Here is a 20,082-nt window from a genome sequence, read left to right on the forward strand (position 1 = left end):
AAAAAGAAAAGAAACACCCCCCCCCCCCCCATTATATTATAGCTAACATAACATTATATTATAGATATAATATTATAGTTAACATAACATTATATTATAGATATAGAAATTATAGTTATCATAATAATATTTATCGTTTTTTTTTGTTTTATTCTTTTTTTTTTGTTTTATTTTGTTTTTGTAATTTGTAATAAATGCAATGTAATTATAGAGACGAGCCTTGTAATTGGAAACAAGTAATACCTTTGGAGGTTGGCACTCTCAATTTTGTTGGGCACTCTGACATCTCGAAGATCGGTTAGTAATTTCGCTGCTTCGTTATCTAAGCTTCGATTGAGAATATCGAGATAAAGACTAGCTTTCCTTAAATTTTGCAGATTAATATTATTGATGTAACGTAGGTAAGCAAGGCAATGATTTTTTGTATTCTTTACATTTAATATACCATTTATCACTTCTCGTTCAGTAACTTGAGCATAAATTGCATTACATGCATATTAATTATACACACATATGTAAATTAATTAAAAAAATATTGCACTTACCTGACATAAAATAATTGTGCATCGTGTCTTTGTCAAATTTACCATTATTAAATAAAGATTGTGCTCCTTTTCTAAAAAGTTTTTGCATTTTTACCATAGTATCCCACCATATTGCTTGGTCCTCTTGTTGTAACTTAGGTATTCTCTAATTTGAATTTATACAAGCGTTAATTAAAAAAAAAAATTATGAAAAAAAAAAATATATATATATATATATATATTCATTCGTAAGTGTCATAAAATAGACGACAAGGTAACAACATTTCATTATTTTATGATTACTTTGTTATTGAAATTTTTCAAAATTGAAGAGATCGGCTGAAGAATACTAGTCGGTGGCACGGCATTGCTGTCCTTCTTGTACCAAGTGTCGAGGACGCTTACATCCATACCCTGGCTATATAATTCTGTTCTTAACATTTCCAATTCTGAGCTTAAAACATACGTTGGTATAGGTCTGTATCCGTATTTTTGACCCAGAAGAACCTGCGAATTCATTACATTTGTATTTTTAAGTATTTATTTCTACATTAAGAGGCCGAACGTCATTTAATTGGCCTCATTGTCAATGAATATACCTCAAATTTCCATTCAAAGGATAGTTATTAAATTTAGTTTTAGTTTTCTTACAGCGCAATTATTATTACGTATTTTATTATTATTATTATTATTATTATTATTGCTTTCGACATTTTTTTCCTAAAGTTGAGACACGACGTATTGTATAATTTATTTGCACATGTGTAGTTTTATAACAAATGCATACTTCCATTTAGAATTATGTTGCATGTGCTCTGTCTGTTACGCTTACAGATAGCATACAGATGTACAATAAAATAAGGCTGTTCAAGGTATTTTTTCATCATACCACGAAATTCGGTCCCATAGATAATCGTTGGCAATTTTCTATTTCGCGCATACATAATTCAGTTGTCATATGATCGTCGGTTGCCTCATCTCGAACACCCCATCGCATGTCCACGACCTGTACAACAGTTATTCCCAAGTCAAATAACATTTAGACGATAATGAGCCAAGTCGTATAAATAATTAGGTCTTAGTTAAAAAAAGGTTTAAATAGTTTCTTTAGACAACAATGTATGTGCATGCTTTAGGCAATTTAACAGATACGTTTAGTTTCGTACGGTAGCTCGTACCTGGTACTAACAAAATCAATTTCCGATTCAAGGCCATCAATACGAATGTCGAAAGTTCAAAGACTATTAATCTACACGCTATGACAGGGAAACATGTTATCAGTTCTTTAAGACTATTGATTTACATTTTGCGGAATTTCACACTACATTTTAATATGACCAACAGCTCTCATGCAAATAAACTACTATACGACATTTTAGATGTTGGTTTATAATTGTAAATCATCTCCGTTTAATTTGACTTTATGACTATTTAGGCAGTTTAATTGGAATTTTTCTTACGAAATACGGATTAGACAAATGTATTCGATGAAAAGTTACGAGAAAATTTATATTGTACAGTCGTTATTACGTACTTTCACAATTATGTTCATACATAAAAATATTAAAATTGCCAATATAGTAATATGAAGAAAAAACATTTTAAACTGACGAGGGATAAAAGTTTCGTAACTTTTAAAGCATATTGAAAATAGTTGATTATATTATTATAAATAAATAAACTTTTTATGCAATTCGTACCTGAAATTCGAGTCCATGTTTTTCACGGCAGTAATCTTTCAGCTTTGGATAGCATTTCGCCATTAATGTGTTTCTCTCCATTGTTGTATCTGAAACAGATTTATGGATAAAAATTAAGCTTTCCCATAATATTGAAAGGATAATGAAATTATCTGTTGGACAGAAAAAAGAAAAAAGAAATGTTAGACCTGTAAAAGTTGAACTGGTAAAAATACGAACTATTTTTGAACTAACTGGTGGCAATGATTTCAAAGAGCCCGCAAAAATCGAGTCTACCGTTTTTTCATCCATTTTTATTTATTGACTGGTACGTTATATAACAATTAGGTATGATGCAATGTTTCAATAAAGTACTGATATGTGTAATGTCTAAGCTCAATGTTCATCATCGTATTTAGATGACGTTGAATGACTGCAGTACATCATACACTATATTTGTAAATATTTTATATCCATTTTTTCTTATTAAACAAAATTAACATCGTATCGTAATAATAATTATTACTAATGATTATGTTAAAATGCAATTCGAAAGCCTTCCTTTCGTACGTCGGATTGACTAATGTAAAGAAAGCGCAAGCAAAGGAATTCAAATACTTGTCGTTGCTAAGGCTTGTTTACCACCTACATACGACTACTATAAATTGATTATTTAATCTGCAGTTAGTGAAAAAAAAAGAAAAAAAAAAGAAAAAAAAAAGCACAAAGCTCCTCGTAAGATTAATCCACGGTAATATTTATCATATTGTATTCATTTTAATTATCTATTTGCAGCATTTTGATGGATGTCATAAATTGAAGTTGTACTTTAAAACAAAATCAGAATGGCGCCTTCCGATCCTGTGACGCAAATGAATACATACCGGTCCTATGTGACTATGCTCGCTGATCCAAATGCGAAAGATGAATCGAAATTGAAGGCGGCTCAGGAGATGTCGGAAAATTTCGAGGTAAACGAGTTTAACGAAATTCGTTAAAGAAAATTCGAGAATGAGCACTTTCAGTTTTACTTACTGGATAAAATAGAAATTTATCTATTCTGAGAAATATGTATAAATTATGTATAAATGAACATAATTTTGTTATCGGTATAATTATTAATAATAACGATAATCAACAAACAAACAAACAAACAAACAAACAAACAAAAACTTGTATTTTACTCATAAAGTGCTATTTTTTGTCGCATATATTCGTCACTGCTATTGCTTAATGATTTGAATGTGTAGAGATTAATTTGTGAAATACAAATCATTATTTGTTTAATAACGTTTAATATAAAGCAGTAAAAAAAAAAATCAAACTATTTCCACAAGAAAGACGTTCATTGATATATATATATATATATATATATATATATGATTTGATATTTTTTTCCAGGTCATTATGTGCTCGGCACAATATCCTGCATTTTTGGATCATCTAATGAAAAACTTCCTGAAAATCCTACAGGAAGGTGAACCGCACTTTATATCCGAATACAATATCCAACAAGTGCGAAAATTAATCTTGGAGATGATACACAGACTTCCAACGAATGATTTTTTAAGGCCTTACGTTAAGCAAATATTAAGTCTTATGCTTAAGCTTTTAGAAACGGAGAATGAAGAGAATATTCTAGTTTGTTTGAGAATTATTATTGAATTACACAAACAATACAGGCCCACTTTTAATCCCGAGGTCTGTATTTTAATGTCTCTTATATGAATTATAGAATTGTGACGAATTTTAATAAAGTTAAATTTAATTCATAGATTCAGCACTTTTTACAATTCGTTAAGTCAATATACAGCGAATTGCCGAAAAACTTACCAAAGATTTTTGAGCCCCGACCGCCTATTAGAGTAAAAGACTTATCGGAGATAAATCTGGAAGCATTTTTAAAAGAAACTTTCACAATAACGCCAATTCAAAGTGAGAAAAAAGCTGCCGATGGATCCGTATTAAGTGTAAGTGCCGCTAATGATGATTAGACAATTGCTTTAACATTAACAATTATTAGCCAAATGTGAAGCCTAATGTATTTTTTAATTATTAGAATTATTTTATTTATTTATTTATTTTTGTTTTGGTTTTGATTTTACTTAGCGTTATTAGATTAATCGTAATTTTAAGATAAAAAAAATATCGATTACGAGCGGCTCATTAAAGTAGCAAAAAAATTAATTTACAATTCCCAATCCTACATCAAGCTTACATTATAAAATAATAATAATAATATTTCCTTACATCGTTATATTGAATATTATTATATTATAAATTATAAATTTGAATATTTTTTAATACAAATTATTAATGCCAGCCGATGTATTAAATATCTTTAGTTTCATTTTAATAAAAGTAATATAAAATTTTCCCTGAAATACAAAGATAGCCGCTAAGTATTTAGAAAAGTCGTTAAAATTTTCAAACTTATCATTTGCTTCTAGTTCCTTTAATTCTCTATATAAGAATAATATTCACTTTGTGACTTTTTCATAGCTTAAGTTTTTTTTCTTCCATCAGCACAGTAAACTCCGGTGCCTTATCAATTAAAATTTTATTTCCAGTATAATCTCATTCCAAAAGCAGTACTCTCTTTGAAAGTTCTTCAAGAACTTCCCATAATTGTTGTACTGATGTACCAAATCTACAAGCAAAACGTTCATCAAGATGTCTCTGATTTCATTCCACTCATCATGACGACGATAACTCTACAGCCTAGTCCCCAACATCGGGCCTCTCCCGGTTTTAACAAAGAAGTCTTCGTGGACTTTATGGGCGCACAAATTAAGACCCTCTCGTTTCTCGCCTACATAATCCGCATTTATCAAGATGTCGTTGCTCAGCATAGCACAATGATGGTCAAAGGCATGTTAGGACTCTTATCCCTTTGTCCGATGGAAGTGGCCCATTTAAGGAAAGAGTTACTGATTGCGGCCAGACATATATTAGCAACGGATCTGCGAACCAAGTTTGTACCTCATATGGAGAGGCTTTTCGACGAGGAAGTACTACTTGGACACGGATGGACAACTTACGAATCGCTGAGACCACTCGCGTATTCCACATTGGCCGATTTGGTTCATCATGTTAGGCAGTTGCTGCCACTGTCGGATCTCGCCAGAGCCGTTCATCTCTTTAGGTGACTTTTCATTTACATGTATTTTTAATCAATGAGAGTGTCGGCGTAGAAAAGAAAAGCACGTATAGGTTTAAATAATGCCAATATCGCATTGTGAAAAATGTGAAAAAAAAGCGTATAGTTGCGAATGAATTGTGTTTAAAATTATGGGCTTAGGAGTTTTGTTATTGTGCTACCAAGTGAAATTAATTATACTAGACATATTCTTCAATAATTTAGTATTTCTATAAATTTTTTCATATTGCTCAAATGGAATAAACGAGTAGTTAATAAAGTATTTTAAATTCCCTCGTAGTGCAACGACTCGTTATAAAAATGTTGATATTATCTAATGACTCACTAATTGCGTTAGATCTAATCAGCTCTAATCGACAATCCTTATGTTTTCCAGTAAAAACGTTCACGACCAAAGTCTACCCACTTCCATCCAAACGATGTCCTGTAAATTGCTACTAAATCTCGTTGAGTGCATCCGTCAGCGGTCAGACGCCGAAAATAGCAACCAAGGCCGTGAACTCCTCATGCGAATGCTCGAGGTTTTTGTATTAAAGTTTAAAACGATAACGAAACTGCAGATGCCGATACTATTGAATAAAGCTAAGCAACAAACGACTCCCACTAGCGATGTGAAGCCCACGCCTACGGAGGACGTAAAGCCAAACATAAATGAGCTGCAGGATGAGAAGGAGTGTACGAAAACGAAATTTGGCTTTCCCTCGGCGCAGAATCAGACTTGTAACGTCGTCGACTACAGAAGCCTCGTTAAGACGCTTGTCTGCGGCGTCAAAACAATAACCTGGGGCTGTGCCAATTGCAAGTCCGGTGAAGTTACACAGTCGAAGCAGTTTCAACCCAAAGAGACACTCGTCTTCATACGGTTGGTTAAATGGGCCTTACAAGCTTTGGATATCTATACGATAGGGCCACCGGCTCTCGGCGCACTGGCTCAGCCGGGTAGGCCAGCGCAACCACAGACCGTAAGGAGCAAAGAAGAGAAGGAGGTACTCGAGCATTTCAGCGGCGTTTTCTCCATGATGAATCCCCAGACATTTCAAGAAATATTCTCCACCACTATTGATTACATGGTCGAGCGAATCTTTAAAAATGCCGCTCTCCAGATCGTCGGCAATTCGTTCTTGGCCAATCCTACGACCTCGCCAATATTTGCCACCGTACTCGTCGAGTATCTGCTCGAGCGAATGGACGATATGGGCTCGAACGTCGACAGGAGCAATCTCTACCTAAGATTGTTCAAGCTCGTATTCGGCAGCGTTTCTCTCTTTCCGGCGGAAAACGAGCACATGCTGCGTCCCCATCTCCATCAGATCGTTAATAGATCGATGGAACTCGCCATGTCCGCTAAAGAGCCTTACAATTACTTTCTCCTCTTGAGGGCTTTGTTCAGATCGATAGGAGGAGGATCGCACGATCTTCTTTATCAGGAATTTTTACCATTGCTCCCAAATTTACTCGAAGGCCTAAATCGATTGCAGTCAGGATTACATAAGCAGCATATGAAGGATTTGTTTGTGGAGCTGTGCCTTACCGTACCTGTTAGACTAAGCTCGTTATTGCCGTACTTGCCAATGCTCATGGACCCGTTGGTATCAGCCTTGAACGGAAGCCACACTCTCGTGAGTCAAGGTTTGCGAACGCTGGAGCTCTGTGTTGATAATCTTCAGCCAGACTTTTTATACGAGCACATTCAACCCGTGAGAGCTGATCTTATGCAAGCGCTATGGAGGACATTGCGAAACCCTACCGATCAGGTAACGTGATCTTGAACGATTCTTCCACTTCCTTAAATTTATTTTTACATATTAAAAGAATATTTGATTTTTTGCCGTGTATTTGGAACGAAATTTGATGAAAGCCACATTTGACGTGGTTTTTTTTTTTTAATATTATAATATGATATGCGTTCGTTTTTGCATTTAGCTCTCGATGTTATGACTATTGGCATTTCTATTGTTTGTTCAATCATATGAGAAAGTACGAAACGTACATCTTTTTACAATTGCGTGTACTACGGATGTCTAACGGATGTACGTTGTTCGTATCATAAATGAACGATTTTAATAAAGAAATACATAATAAAGTTGCTTGCCAATTTTCAAACGTTAATCCCTCTGACGTAACAAAAATATTTATTTTTACGTTAATTCAAAAAAAAAAAAAAAAAAAAAAAAAAAAAAAAAAAAGTATTAAAGAAAGGGAACTGTAAATTAACATTGATGAATAATAATAAACTGTTGTGATTTGTAGGTTGCACACGTGGCTTTCCGTGTACTCGGCAAATTCGGTGGAGGAAATCGCAAAATGATGATCGAGCCACAAAAGTTAGAATACAACGATCGTGAAACGAATCCACCGGCGATCGTTGCTTACTTCCAAGAGCCGTCCAAGGGCATCGATTTTCCCGTAGAAAAAGTTATCGACACCGCCTTTACTGCCCTCAAGTCCAATACGACCGATCCGTTCTACCGTAAACAATGCTGGGAGGTGATCAATTGTTATCTATCCGCATCGCTCAGACTCGACGACGATAGAGCAACGCTTTACAAGTTCTTCACCCATCCGTCTTTCAAAGAGGGCAAGATTCCTCATCAACAGGGACCGCATTATAAAAGTTTGGATAGCGTAGCACGAAACGTGCAACAAACAGCGCTTACCGGTAAGACGATAATTGGCTCGGGCGAAACTTAATATGACATTAAATCAGATTGTTTAATTTGCAAGCAGGAAAGTTAAGAATAAGCTCGATATCTTTTATAATTTGCCACAAACCCGTACGAAATAAGATATTTAATCTTGTTATTTTCGTGTTTTCATAATAATGATAAGGAGCAGTATCAATAGAACTACTAGAATCGGCATTATTCATGTTAATTACAAACGTTATGCAAATTTACGTTGCGCGTACATTGAAATTGTAAAAGATTTTTGTTACTTATATGACGCAATTTTCATAATTTGCAACAGTGATGGCTTTGACTAATGAGTCTTTGTAATAAACGTTCGCTGTGCTTTCTCATTTCTCATCCAATTGCAATGCTTATTTATTGCAGGCTTATTCGTGGCAGCGGCCATTAAAGAACTACGCCAATCTGTCTTGGGAACAATGTTTAGTATCGTGCGTCATTATACAATGGTAGCGATCGCCCAGCAAGCCGGCCCATTCTGCTTAACCAACAAGTCAAACCGACTCCAAGGGCAGGATCCTCTTGTCCTCGTAGACGCTCTAACCGTAATAATGGGCCACGAGGAGAAAGAGCTGTGCAAGCCAGGAAACCTCGCGCTCGTCATTATCCTCGAGACAGCGACCAACATCCTCGGCTCTAAGGAGCGTGCTTGCCAACTGCCCTTCATGGAATATCTCGCCGACAAGATGTGCTCATTGTGCTACGAGCGCGCCTGGTACGCCAAACTCGGTGGCTGCATGGCCATCAAGTTCCTCTTCGAACGCATGGCCACCAAGTGGGTGCTCAATCACCTCTTCGTCTTTTTGCGTGCGCTCATCTTCGTAATGATGGATTTAACGGGGGAGGTGTCGAACGGCGCCATTGACATGGCCAAAACAAATCTGGAAAAGATGCTGAGGGTGTGCGTGAATCCGGGCAGTCACGAGATAGGGAACGCCGAGCTCCTCGAAGCTCAGAATAAAGCTCTGTACGAGGTAACCCATGAATTGGTGAGGCAGGTCACGTCGCCGCACACTATCGTAAGGGAGCAGGCTATGGCTTCACTACGTCTATTAGGCGAGATACAAAATAAGACTGTGACCGAGGTGATGGAGCCACATAAAGAAGTACTCGCGGACATGATACCCCCGAAAAAACATTTGCTCCGTCATCAGCCGGCTAACGCTCAAATAGGTACAATTTCCTCGTACTCTTGTTCTTATCTTTTCGTTCTTCCTTTCTCTTTTTTCATTATTCTTTTTTCCTTTTTCATTTTTACTCGCTTCTTTCAGCCTTACTACTTACCGAGGCTCGATTCTTTAAATTGAAATGAAAAGATAAAGATCGATGTACTAATGAAATGAACGTTCCAACAGGTTTAATGGATGGCAATACCTTTTGCACGACACTGAATCCACGGTTGTTTACCATTGATCTCAAGACGGTCGAGCATAAGGTATTTTTCGAAGAGTTGTTGACCCTCAACGAGGCGGAGGACATAAACCTTAACCGACTCCCCTGTTATAAATCGGTACCAAATCTCATACCATTGAGAAAGTCGGCGCTAAGAGCCTTGGCGGCTTGTCATTACATAGCCGATAAGCGGCAAAATATCTTTGAGGTGCTTTACGCAGCCCTGGAGAAGCCTAACACCGAGTTACAGGAGGCTGCCTTCGAGTGTATGCAGAAATTCATAGCCGGTTTTCAGATCGATATGGAATCGGTGCACGCGATTATGCGGCCGATGCTACTTACTCTTGGCGACCATCGCAATCTCAGTCTCAATTGCGTGAAGCGTCTGTCGTATTTAACTCAATTGTTCCCAAGCACTTTTAGCATAACGCTGTGCGAGCAGCTGCTTCAGCATCTTAAGAAATTGCTCGAAAATTTGATTCAAGCGCACAAAGGAGTGTCGAAGACTGGCGAGAACGAGCAGAAAATCGCGACGATCATAGGAATATTTCATCAGATACCGGCAGCGACTCCAAAGTTCATCGACGTACTTTGTCGATTGGTCATGCAGACGGAGAAACAACTTTTGGTCGAAGCGTCGAGTCCCTTTAGAGTGCCACTTATGAAATTCCTTTTAAGGTATTTATCGTTTCTCCATACTATCGCATATTTATCGCAGGTATTTATCGGTATGCCAGTCCGTAGCAAAATAAAAAAAAGAAGATCGATTCTTATTGTATAAACGAACGAACGAACGAACGAACGAATCGAGCGAAATAAAACATTGAGCATAATTTTTATTCCTCAAGGTATCCCACGGAGACGTTAAATCTTTTCCTTAACGACAATAATATCAAGGATCAGCAGTGGAGCCGATATCTCGAATTTCTCATTAAGCATAAGAATGGAAAGTCTTTTAGGGATGTGCTACATAAGAGTACAGCGAGGCTGATAGCAATGTTACTTGCTAATTCGCAAATCAATTCGAATCTTACGCTCAATGAGAAGAGCGAACTTCAGCATCAAGCGATTAGAATAGTATCTGTGCTGATTAAATTTGACGAACAGTGGCTGTCAAGCCAAACTCAGCTGGTTGCTGCACTAAGGCAGATATGGTGTAACGACGATTATCACGCGCTTCATAAGAAGGTCGACAACGTCGACTTCTGCCATTGGAAAGAACCCAAGCTCATTGTCAAGATTTTGTTACATTACTTTTGCCATCACCCCAACGACATTGATCTATTATTTCAGCTGTTGAGAGCCACTTGCGGTAGATACGTACCGGATTTTCAATTCTTAAGAGATTTCTTAGAGAACACAGTTGCTCAGGAGTACACCGTCGAGTGGAAAAGAAGTGCATTTTTCAGGTTGTTATGTTATTTCTAATTTAATTAAGAATGCCGTTAATTTAATGTGAATATTTTAAATACTCTTTCTTTTTTTTTTCTTTTTTCTTTTTTTTTTTTTTTTTTTTTTGAAATAAGGCAATAATGGTAATCGAGGGCAAATAACTTATCAATGACTCGCAATCAAATCCAAATTCCTTTAGCATTGAGATAATTAATTCAGCTTTATTCAAATTATTATATTATAACGACAAAATCATAAGCTTCCGTAAAATTATTAAGGAATATCAAGCTTTGCGAGCACTACTACTTTAAACAATCTAAAAGAAACTTTCGTTTAATCCCGTTAGATTCGTCGAGCATTTCCCAACGACGATGTCACCCGAACTCAAAGCCAAGATCGTACAATTAATTATTATTCCCTGCTTCGCCGTGAGCTTCGAGAAAGGCGAAGATACCAAGCTTGTTGGTAGTACTCCTGTGCCCTATCAGGACAGTCCCGACAACATTGTCTCCGTTTTCATCAACAAAATAATTGATCCGGAGAATCCGTTAACCGCAACCGACTGCATCAGGATCGCCCTCCTACAGTGCTCTTGTCTACTCGTCGAACTCGCACCTCAATACATACACGACGGATCGAACAAGCGCCAGGGTAATAAACTAAGAAGATTAATGACTTTTGCATGGCCCTGCTTGCTTGGCAAGAATTGCGTCGATCCTGTGACGAGATATCATGGTCATCTGTTGCTTAGTCACGTTATCGCGAAATTTGCGATACATAAAAAGATTGTTCTGCAGGTAAAAGAATAACAAAAACAAAACAAAAACAAAAACAAAACAAACAAAAAACGTTCATTTTATTATATAATAATTCGTTTGATTTATTGATAGATGTAAATTTTACGATAAAATTATTTTTTAGTAACGAGAGAAATATACCGTTGATGTAAAGCTGTTACAAATACAACTTATTGTAGCCATCAAATTAATATGTTTGATTGGCTAATGATGATGTTGCATTTGTAATTCGTTTCTTCGTGCTCTTTCTTATTTGTATAATTATGATAATCGATATGTTTTGTGATGTCGAGCAATTTTGTTTCATTTTTTTCATTTTTTTCATTTTTTTCATTTTTTTCATTTTTTTTTTCGATCTTTTTTATTACCTTATGTATTGCAGGTGTTTCACAGTCTATTGAAAGCTCACGCGGTCGAGGCCCGTAATGTCGTGCGCCAAGCCCTCGAAATTATAACTCCTGCTATGCCCGTTCGCATGGAGGATGGTTTTAAAATGCTTACACATTGGACGAAGAAAATAATTGTCGAGGAAGGTCACTCGATGCAGCAACTCTTTCATATTCTTCAACTAGTCGTACGGCACTACAAAGTCTACTATCCGGTACGGCATCATCTTGTCCAGCATATGGTTAATTCTATTCAACGGCTGGGCTTCAGTCCCACAGCCACCATCGACCATCGACGCCTAGCAGTTGAGCTTGCCGAAGTCATTATTAAATGGGAGTTACATCGTATTAAGGTAATGCATTTGGATCGAATTTTAATTTAGAAAAATTAATCCAACTATTAGGATTCGATGTTTTAAATTAGAGGGGGCACATCTTAACACCATTATCGATACATCAAAGTCATTGAATATTATTGGGCGGGCGCGTGCACACAAGCGCGCACATTCAAATAATCTCTCATTTAACAAGTTAGTCTTTTAAAGTTGAAAAGATTGAAATTCAAAGTATTTTCATCGCTTAATAAATGTAAATATCGATATTTTGTATATAGAAGAATATTTCATTATTTTATTTTAAGTTTATACAAATTCTGACGTACATTATTATTATTACTGTTGTTGTTGTTGTTGTTGTTGTTGTTGTTGTTGTTGTTGTTGTTGTTGTTGTTGTTGTTGTTGTTGTTGTTGTTGTTGTTATTATTATTATTATTATTATTTTTATTATTATTATTATTGTTGTGTTTCAATAGACAAAATTTTGTTTGCCCCGGCTCACACGTAGTTAAAAAAAATTACTTTCAAATTATTGGAAAAAAAAATTCAAATTAGTTAAATTAAAAGTTTAATAAATATTAATTTATTTAATAAAATTAAATTTATTAAATTTATTTAATAAAAATTTAGTAAAAATTTAAAAAATTAAATTTACAAGTTAAATATTCGAACAAAAAGTTAATCATTATTCTTAACATTTGAAATTCCAAATTTTTAATTCACGAAAGACCATTCGTATTAATGCTCAATTTTACGAGTCATTCGGGCGAATTACTTGAACGGCTTAATTAAGTAATATGTTAAGTGTAATAGATATTTCTCTTTATGTGCACGTAGGACGAGGCAGAGAATATAGAAACGGGCGGCACAGGAACCATGACCGGGGGTGGCAGCCTCAAAAGATCTCTCGCTGACGAGCCCGGAGAACAAGCGAAACGCATGGCCACTCAGATGGGCATAAACCAGGGTGCGGTCGCGAGCCAGTCCAGCACATCGAGTCTCCTCGTGACGCCGAAAATGGAGCCCGGGGCGACGAAACCCATCGAGCGTGCACACGCCGACGCGATATTGAACTTTTTGCTGAGGCTCGCTTGCCAGGTGAACGACGCTACAACGACGCAGGGAAATCCCGGTGAGCAGCTCTCCAGGCGTTGCGTGGCCTTGCTGAAAATGGCTCTAAAGCCGGACGTCTGGCCCCAGTCGTGCGACCTCAAACTCGGTTGGCTCGACAAGGTCTTTGGTAGCGTGGACACGCCGCAGCCAAATTATGGAAACATATGCACTGCTTTGGAGCTACTGACTTTCCTCTTGGGAGTAATGAAGAGGGAGCAGGTCCTGGCAAGCTTCAAGCCGCTGCAGAGAGGACTGGGAGCGTGTATTGCCAATACGAACACAAAAGTTATAAGGTTTGCATCCACCGACACATTCGACGAATATCTTTCAAGCGATAAGATAGTCTTTTCTTTTCTCTCTCTCTCTCTATCTATCTCTCTCTCTCTCTCTCTCTCTCTTACTCTCCTTCTTTTTTAACGATATATTTTTTGTTCATTCGCGTAGATTGGTTCATGGATTGCTATCCCGTTTAATGACGATCTTCCCGACGGAACCCACCACATCAACCGTAGCCTCGAAGCACGAGGAATTGGAGAGCCTCTACGGAACGATCGGTAAATTCGTAATCGATGGTCTGGCGACATACGAGAAAAATCTCACCGCACAGCCGAGCTCCCTTTTTGGCACTTTGATGATGCTCAAAGCCGCTTGTACGAATAATCAAAGCTACATCGATCGAATAATCTCACCGTTCATGCGCGTACTGCATCGCATGGCCAAGGATCACCTGCATCCAACGCAGACGGAAAATAATCAAGTGGGTAGCGAGTTGCTTATTATGAGCCTCGACCTTGTGAAGAATAGGGTAGCGGTCATGGGTGTCGATATGCGTAAATCCTTCATAGGCTCGATTTTGGTGGGTCTCATTGAGAAGACGCAGGACATCAAAGTCATGAAAGCGATCACTAAGATGCTGGAAGAGTGGATGAAAAACAAAAATCCCGTGGCGGTCAATCAAGCTCCCAGTCTTCGGGAGAAATCGATACTCTTGGTTAAGATGATGCAGTACGTGGAGAAGCGCTTCCCGGACGATTTGGAGCTGAACGGGCAGTTTTTGGAGCTCGTGAATTACGTGTACAGGGACGAGACGCTCAAGTCGTCGGAGCTGACCTCGAAGCTCGAACCCGCCTTTCTCAGCGGTCTGCGCTGCATACAACCGCACATTAGGGCCAAGTTCTTTGAAGTCTTCGACGGATCTATGCGACGCAGGCTGCACGACAGGCTGCTTTACATAATATGTAGCCAGAGTTGGGACGCTATGGGGCCGCACTACTGGATAAAGCAATGTATCGAGCTACTAATCGTCACCGCAAATCCAAATAGCCAAGTGCAAATGTCGAATCAAGACACGCTCCTGCCGAGCATTAATTCACTTATAAATCTCGTGGACAGCGAGGAGCAAAAGAGCTTTCTCGTGTATTCGATGATCAAGGAGGAGCCGCAAGACATGATGGACACTGGCGATGTTAAGGACGATATGATGGACATAGACCTGTCGAATATCGATCCGGTTATCGCGCCCGAGGAGCTCACTTCCGGTAAGCAGACGAGCTTCGCCCAGCTCATCGCGAATCAAGCGGATTTCCTCGAGCGATCGAAAAGAATTAAAACCGAGCAGATACTCAACGCGGCGGCCCAGCTCTGTCATATGGATACGAGCCTCGCGGAGAGAGTCTGGCTGGATACGTTTCCGCGGCTTTGGAACATCCTTGACGAGCATCAGCAAAACATCCTCATAGCCGAGATCGTGCCGTTCGTTTGTAGCGGCACTCACGTAATACAGAAGGACTGTCACCCGAGCGCAATAGCGACTTTCGTCGAGGCCCTGTCGCATTGCAATCCGCCTGTACCCATGAGGTCCGCGCTCATGAAATATCTGGGCAGGTCGCATAATCTGTGGCACAGGATGACTTTGAGCCTCGAGCAGATGGCGTTCGAGAACGGTAGCAGTCAGATTAAAACGAAGCGCGAGTCGGACTGTTACGATTTCGAGCCGGATAACAGCCCGTACACGGAAGTCCTCGACTCACTGTCTGACATGTACTCGCTCTTGTGCGAGGAGGATATGTGGTCGGGCCTTTGGCAGAAGCACGCCCATTATAAAGAGACCCTGCAGGCAACCGTCCTCGAGCAGCAGGGCTTCTTCGAGCAGGCGCAGGGCGCTTACGACTTGGCGATGACTAAATTCAAGCAGGACTACGTTTCGACGCCCGCGCCATTTAAGACGCAACGCGAGGCCCTGCTATGGGAGCAGCATTGGATACGTTGCGCTAAAGAGTTAAATCAGTGGGATCTGCTGCTGGATTATGGTAGCAAGAAGGCTGAGAAGAATCCATTTTTAATACTCGAGAGCTCCTGGCGTATACCCAACTGGACAATGATGAAGGAAGCACTGGCCCAAGTCGAGCAAAATTGTCCTAAAGAGATGATGTGGAAGGTCAATCTTTACCGAGGCTTTTTGGCCATCTGTCACAGCGAGGATCAGCATCTGAGCGCCGTGGAGCGTTACGTCGAACTAGGTATATTAGAAGAATAAGAGTGTGTCGTATGTAAGGGTCGAGCCCTTTTGGCAATTTGCCGTAAGATTAGAGAAATTAGCGAGCGGCATTTAATATGCGCGAGGCCTACTGCACACTTAGGCACGCACTTTCTTAATTCTTATTTCCATGTTTAATTCTTAAGAATTTGTCAGGCGCGACGAGGATCGTAGTTCATATTGAAATACGCCATATTGAAATAATAAATAACCTATTGTATTGTATTTTAGCCTCGGGTCTGTGCATGCGCGAATGGCGACGACTGCCTCACATTGTTAGCCACATCCATCTGCCACTACTCCAAGCAGCCCAGCAGATAATGGAGCTCCAGGAAGCCATGCAAATTCATCAAGGATTACTGCACGGGCGCAGCTCGTCCCTCCACGACATGAAGGCCATCGTAAAGACGTGGCGCAATCGTTTACCCGTGATCGCCGACGATCTCAGCCACTGGTCGGACATTTTCACTTGGCGCCAACATCATTACACATTTATCTCGAGCCACTACGAGTGCCAACAAGAACAAACGACGAATCACTCGATGTTGGGTGTGCACGCCTCTGCGCAGGCCATCATACATTTTGGCAAAATAGCGCGTAAGCATAATCTATGCGGCGTTTGCCTCGACTCGTTGTCACGCATTTACACGATACCGAGTGTGCCGATTGTCGATTGCTTTCAAAAGATCAGGCAGCAGGTCAAGTGCTATTTACAGATGGCCTCGGTATCCGGTAAAAACGAGCTCCAAGAGGGCCTCGAGGTCATCGAGTCGACCAACCTCAAGTACTTTACCAAGGAAATGACGGCCGAGTTTTATGCCCTGAAGGGCATGCTACTCTCGCAAATCGGTCGTTCCGACGACGCGAACAAGGCCTTCTCCGCGGCCGTCCAGTTACACGATACCCTCGTCAAGGCCTGGGCTCTCTGGGGCGACTACCTCGAAAGCATATTCACGCGTGACGCCCGACAGATTTCCATCGGCGTCTCGGCCATCACCTGCTTCCTGCACTCGTGCAGGCATCAGAACGAGAGCAAGTCGAGAAAGTATTTGGCCAAGGTCCTCTGGCTGCTCACCTACGACGACGAGAAGTCCTCCCTCATGGACGTTGTGGATAAGTACGCGGTCGGGGTCCCGCCAATACAGTGGCTGCCTTGGATACCCCAGCTGCTTATGTGCCTCGTGCGTTACGAGGGCAATGTCATCTTGAACTTGCTTAGTCAAGTTGGCAGAATGTTTCCCCAGGCGGTTTATTTCTCCATCAGAACGCTCTATCTCACGCTAAAGATCGAGCAACGAGAGAGATTCAAGAGCACGGAATTGGGTAAGTGTCGGTGCTTTCATTTCCATCTGCCTATCAATCCCAATATTCGCCATAAAGACGCAATAAAGACGTATATTGTTTTACCGGGAAATTAGATGTTTTGTGACGTACGAGTGCAATTTAATCATGGAACATTTCGTAATTAGCTTAATTAATTATTTGCCTTTAAAAACTAGCGAAAGGACACGATAGCGGAGATCGCGGAGCAACTGGTGCTCAACAACAGGCTGCCCAACAACAAGAAGTCAAAGCGAAAGCGACAATACCTATGTGGATGTGCTCCAAGATCATGCACATTCAGAGAGAGATACATCCAACGATCCTTTCGAGTCTCGAGGGAATCGTTGATCAGGTGAATATTCTACTCGTCAAATATTTCACGTGCAAATTCCTAATTACGTAAGATTGTAAAAATGGCGCGAAAGAAGCCTTGCTTTACGTGGGTTGGGGAATTTCTTAGGTTGAGCGCAGGTATTGAGATAAACACTTGTAGTAAGAATAATTTTTCAAAATCAGATGGTTTGGTTCCGTGAGACCTGGTACGAAGAAGTACTTAGACAGTTAAGGCAAGGCCTTGCCAAATGCTATGCAATAGCATTTGAGAATCGTGGAGCAGTGAGCGAAGCCACGATAACACCTCATACCTTGAACTTTGTGAAGAAACTCGTCTCGACGTTCGGTAATGCATCGATTATTATTTACCTCTATTCAATCGGCAATAACGCAAGAGATCGCAAATTACGATCAATTATTATTATTAATTACAGAAAACATATCGTCATCCCAGAATATAACGAATACTTTCGGTTCGGCGGGCAACGAGTCGTTAGCGCGGAGAGCTCAAGCGACGGTTCAAGATCCTGATTTTCAAAAAATGAAAAGCCAATTCATCAATGACTTTGACTTTAGTACGCCAGGTGCACGGCTTTTACACAATCTAATCAGCAAATTTAAGAAATGGATAAAGATACTCGAGGGTAAAACAAAACAACTGCCAAAGTGAGTACCGTACTTTAAAGCACTTTAACATTAATATTAATAGGACGAATTAAATGTAATTCGATAAGTTCGTGACTGTGATGTAACAATAAGAATTATTCATTTATTTAAAAAAAAAAAAAAAAATCATTTCATTCGTATGTCAATAAGTAATTGTAATATAATTAATTATACTTTTTAGATCGTTCCTGATCGAGGAAAAATGTCGTTTCCTGAGCAATTTTAGCCTAAAAACTGCCGAAGTAGAGTTACCCGGCGAATTTCTTTTGCCAAAAGTAAATATTTTAAAATCAAATTTTGTCTCTTTTCAAATAAATAAATTAATGTGTGCGTGTGTATGTGTGCGTGCGCGCGTGACTGTTTTGATAAACGAAATTTTTTGGGAATGTCTTTGAATTGAAATAACAAACTCTTTCAGCATTCGCATTATTACGTAAAAATTGCGCGTTTCATGCCGCGAGTTGAGGTAGTTCAGCGTCACAACACCGCCGCTCGCCGCCTACGAATCCGCGGCCACAATGGCCGCTTGTATCCTTACCTGGTGGTGAACGATGCCGGCTTGGGGGACGCGAGACGCGAAGAACGAGTTCTGCAACTGCTCCGTTTCCTCAATCACTATCTGGCGAAGCAGAAGGAAACGTCGCGACGCTTCCTTCACTTCACGGTGCCGCGGGTCGTGGCAGTCTCGCCTCAGATGCGCCTTGTCGAGGACAATCCGGCATCCGTCTCTCTTCTCGACATTTACAAGCAGGGCTGCGCCAAGCTCGGCATCGAGCACGACGCGCCGATCGCGAGGTACTACGACAGGTTGGCCACTGTCCAAGCCCGAGGATCACAAGCTAGCCATCAAGTACTAAGGGACATTCTCAAAGAGGTGCAGACGAACATGGTCTCGAGGACGATGCTGCGGGACTGGGCCGTAAAGACATTCCCCGCGGCTACTGACTATTGGACTTTTAGGAAAATGGTTTGTTATAATTAATCTTATAATATATAATATAATATAATATAAGAAAAATAAGAAAAAAATAAATAAATAAATAAATAAAAGAAGATTAGTGTAGGAATAAGAATATAAATCACCTTTTTTCAAATTCTAAGATATTATTACCGTAGTGAGGGCCTTAGCACTTACTCTACAACAATTAGGCAATAATTAATTCAGAATTATTTTATTACATAATCTTCATTATATAATACGTATTTCGTTGAGGATTATAAAATTAGGGATAAATTATAAAATTAAGGATTAATATATGTAAGAGAAAAAAAGCCTGATAAATATTTATTGTTCTTGTTTAAATTCTATCCAATGTGTGTCGACATAACTTAAACAAACAAACACTTAAAAAAGAATTGAAACCAAATTTGATGATTTATTTCCAGGCACATAGGATTAATAGCTTTCAATTATAAAAATAATCTTTAATAATGGCGTTTAACTATCCTCTCTCGAACGTTTATTACTTTTAACACGCAAATACGAGACATCCATACGTGTTTGTATAGAAAATTATTTTTATTTCTTTCAGTTCACTTTACAATTATCCTTGGCTTGTTTTGCCGAATATGTACTACATTTGACAAGATTAAATCCAGATATGATGTACGTTCATCAAGATTCCGGCTTAATTAATATAGCTTACTTTAAGTTTGACGTTGACGATACATCCGGAGAATTAGACGCCAATCGACCGGTGCCTTTCCGATTAACTCCAAATATTTTGGAATTCCTCACCACCACAGGTAATGAAAAAAA

General features: G+C 39.2%; 2 protein-coding genes across 2 annotated transcripts in view; one reads left to right on the forward strand and one right to left on the reverse strand.

Moving 5' to 3' along the window:
* Positions 1-2,515, reverse strand: part of LOC105359010 (NACHT and WD repeat domain-containing protein 2) — a 13,823-nt gene extending 11,308 nt beyond the window's left edge. Inside the window, exons 1-6 of the mRNA XM_011495485.1 lie at positions 2,413-2,515; positions 2,225-2,313; positions 1,414-1,530; positions 828-1,031; positions 546-690; positions 202-469 (exon numbers count right to left, since the gene is read on the reverse strand). Of these exons, the coding sequence (XP_011493787.1) occupies positions 202-469; positions 546-690; positions 828-1,031; positions 1,414-1,530; positions 2,225-2,313; positions 2,413-2,515 (926 nt within the window). The remainder of the gene's footprint in view (positions 1-201; positions 470-545; positions 691-827; positions 1,032-1,413; positions 1,531-2,224; positions 2,314-2,412) is intronic.
* The window catches only part of Nipped-A (Transcription-associated protein Nipped-A), a 29,818-nt gene that overhangs the window by 8,729 nt on the left and 1,007 nt on the right, over positions 1-20,082 (forward strand). The window contains exons 2-21 of the mRNA XM_011507664.1: positions 2,999-3,174; positions 3,605-3,904; positions 3,979-4,173; positions 4,774-5,348; positions 5,740-7,117; positions 7,614-8,022; positions 8,417-9,223; positions 9,406-10,120; positions 10,291-10,851; positions 11,181-11,631; positions 12,014-12,370; positions 13,190-13,758; positions 13,910-15,984; positions 16,233-17,324; positions 17,501-17,676; positions 17,841-18,003; positions 18,092-18,323; positions 18,505-18,598; positions 18,742-19,290; positions 19,856-20,069. Coding sequence (XP_011505966.1) covers positions 3,049-3,174; positions 3,605-3,904; positions 3,979-4,173; positions 4,774-5,348; positions 5,740-7,117; positions 7,614-8,022; positions 8,417-9,223; positions 9,406-10,120; positions 10,291-10,851; positions 11,181-11,631; positions 12,014-12,370; positions 13,190-13,758; positions 13,910-15,984; positions 16,233-17,324; positions 17,501-17,676; positions 17,841-18,003; positions 18,092-18,323; positions 18,505-18,598; positions 18,742-19,290; positions 19,856-20,069 — 11,038 coding nt within the window. The 5' untranslated portion in view covers positions 2,999-3,048. The remainder of the gene's footprint in view (positions 1-2,998; positions 3,175-3,604; positions 3,905-3,978; positions 4,174-4,773; positions 5,349-5,739; positions 7,118-7,613; positions 8,023-8,416; positions 9,224-9,405; positions 10,121-10,290; positions 10,852-11,180; positions 11,632-12,013; positions 12,371-13,189; positions 13,759-13,909; positions 15,985-16,232; positions 17,325-17,500; positions 17,677-17,840; positions 18,004-18,091; positions 18,324-18,504; positions 18,599-18,741; positions 19,291-19,855; positions 20,070-20,082) is intronic.

The sequence above is a fragment of the Ceratosolen solmsi genome, unplaced genomic scaffold (genome assembly GCF_000503995.2).
Source record: "Ceratosolen solmsi marchali unplaced genomic scaffold, CerSol_1.0 scaffold1, whole genome shotgun sequence".
Taxonomy (NCBI): domain Eukaryota; kingdom Metazoa; phylum Arthropoda; class Insecta; order Hymenoptera; family Agaonidae; genus Ceratosolen; species Ceratosolen solmsi.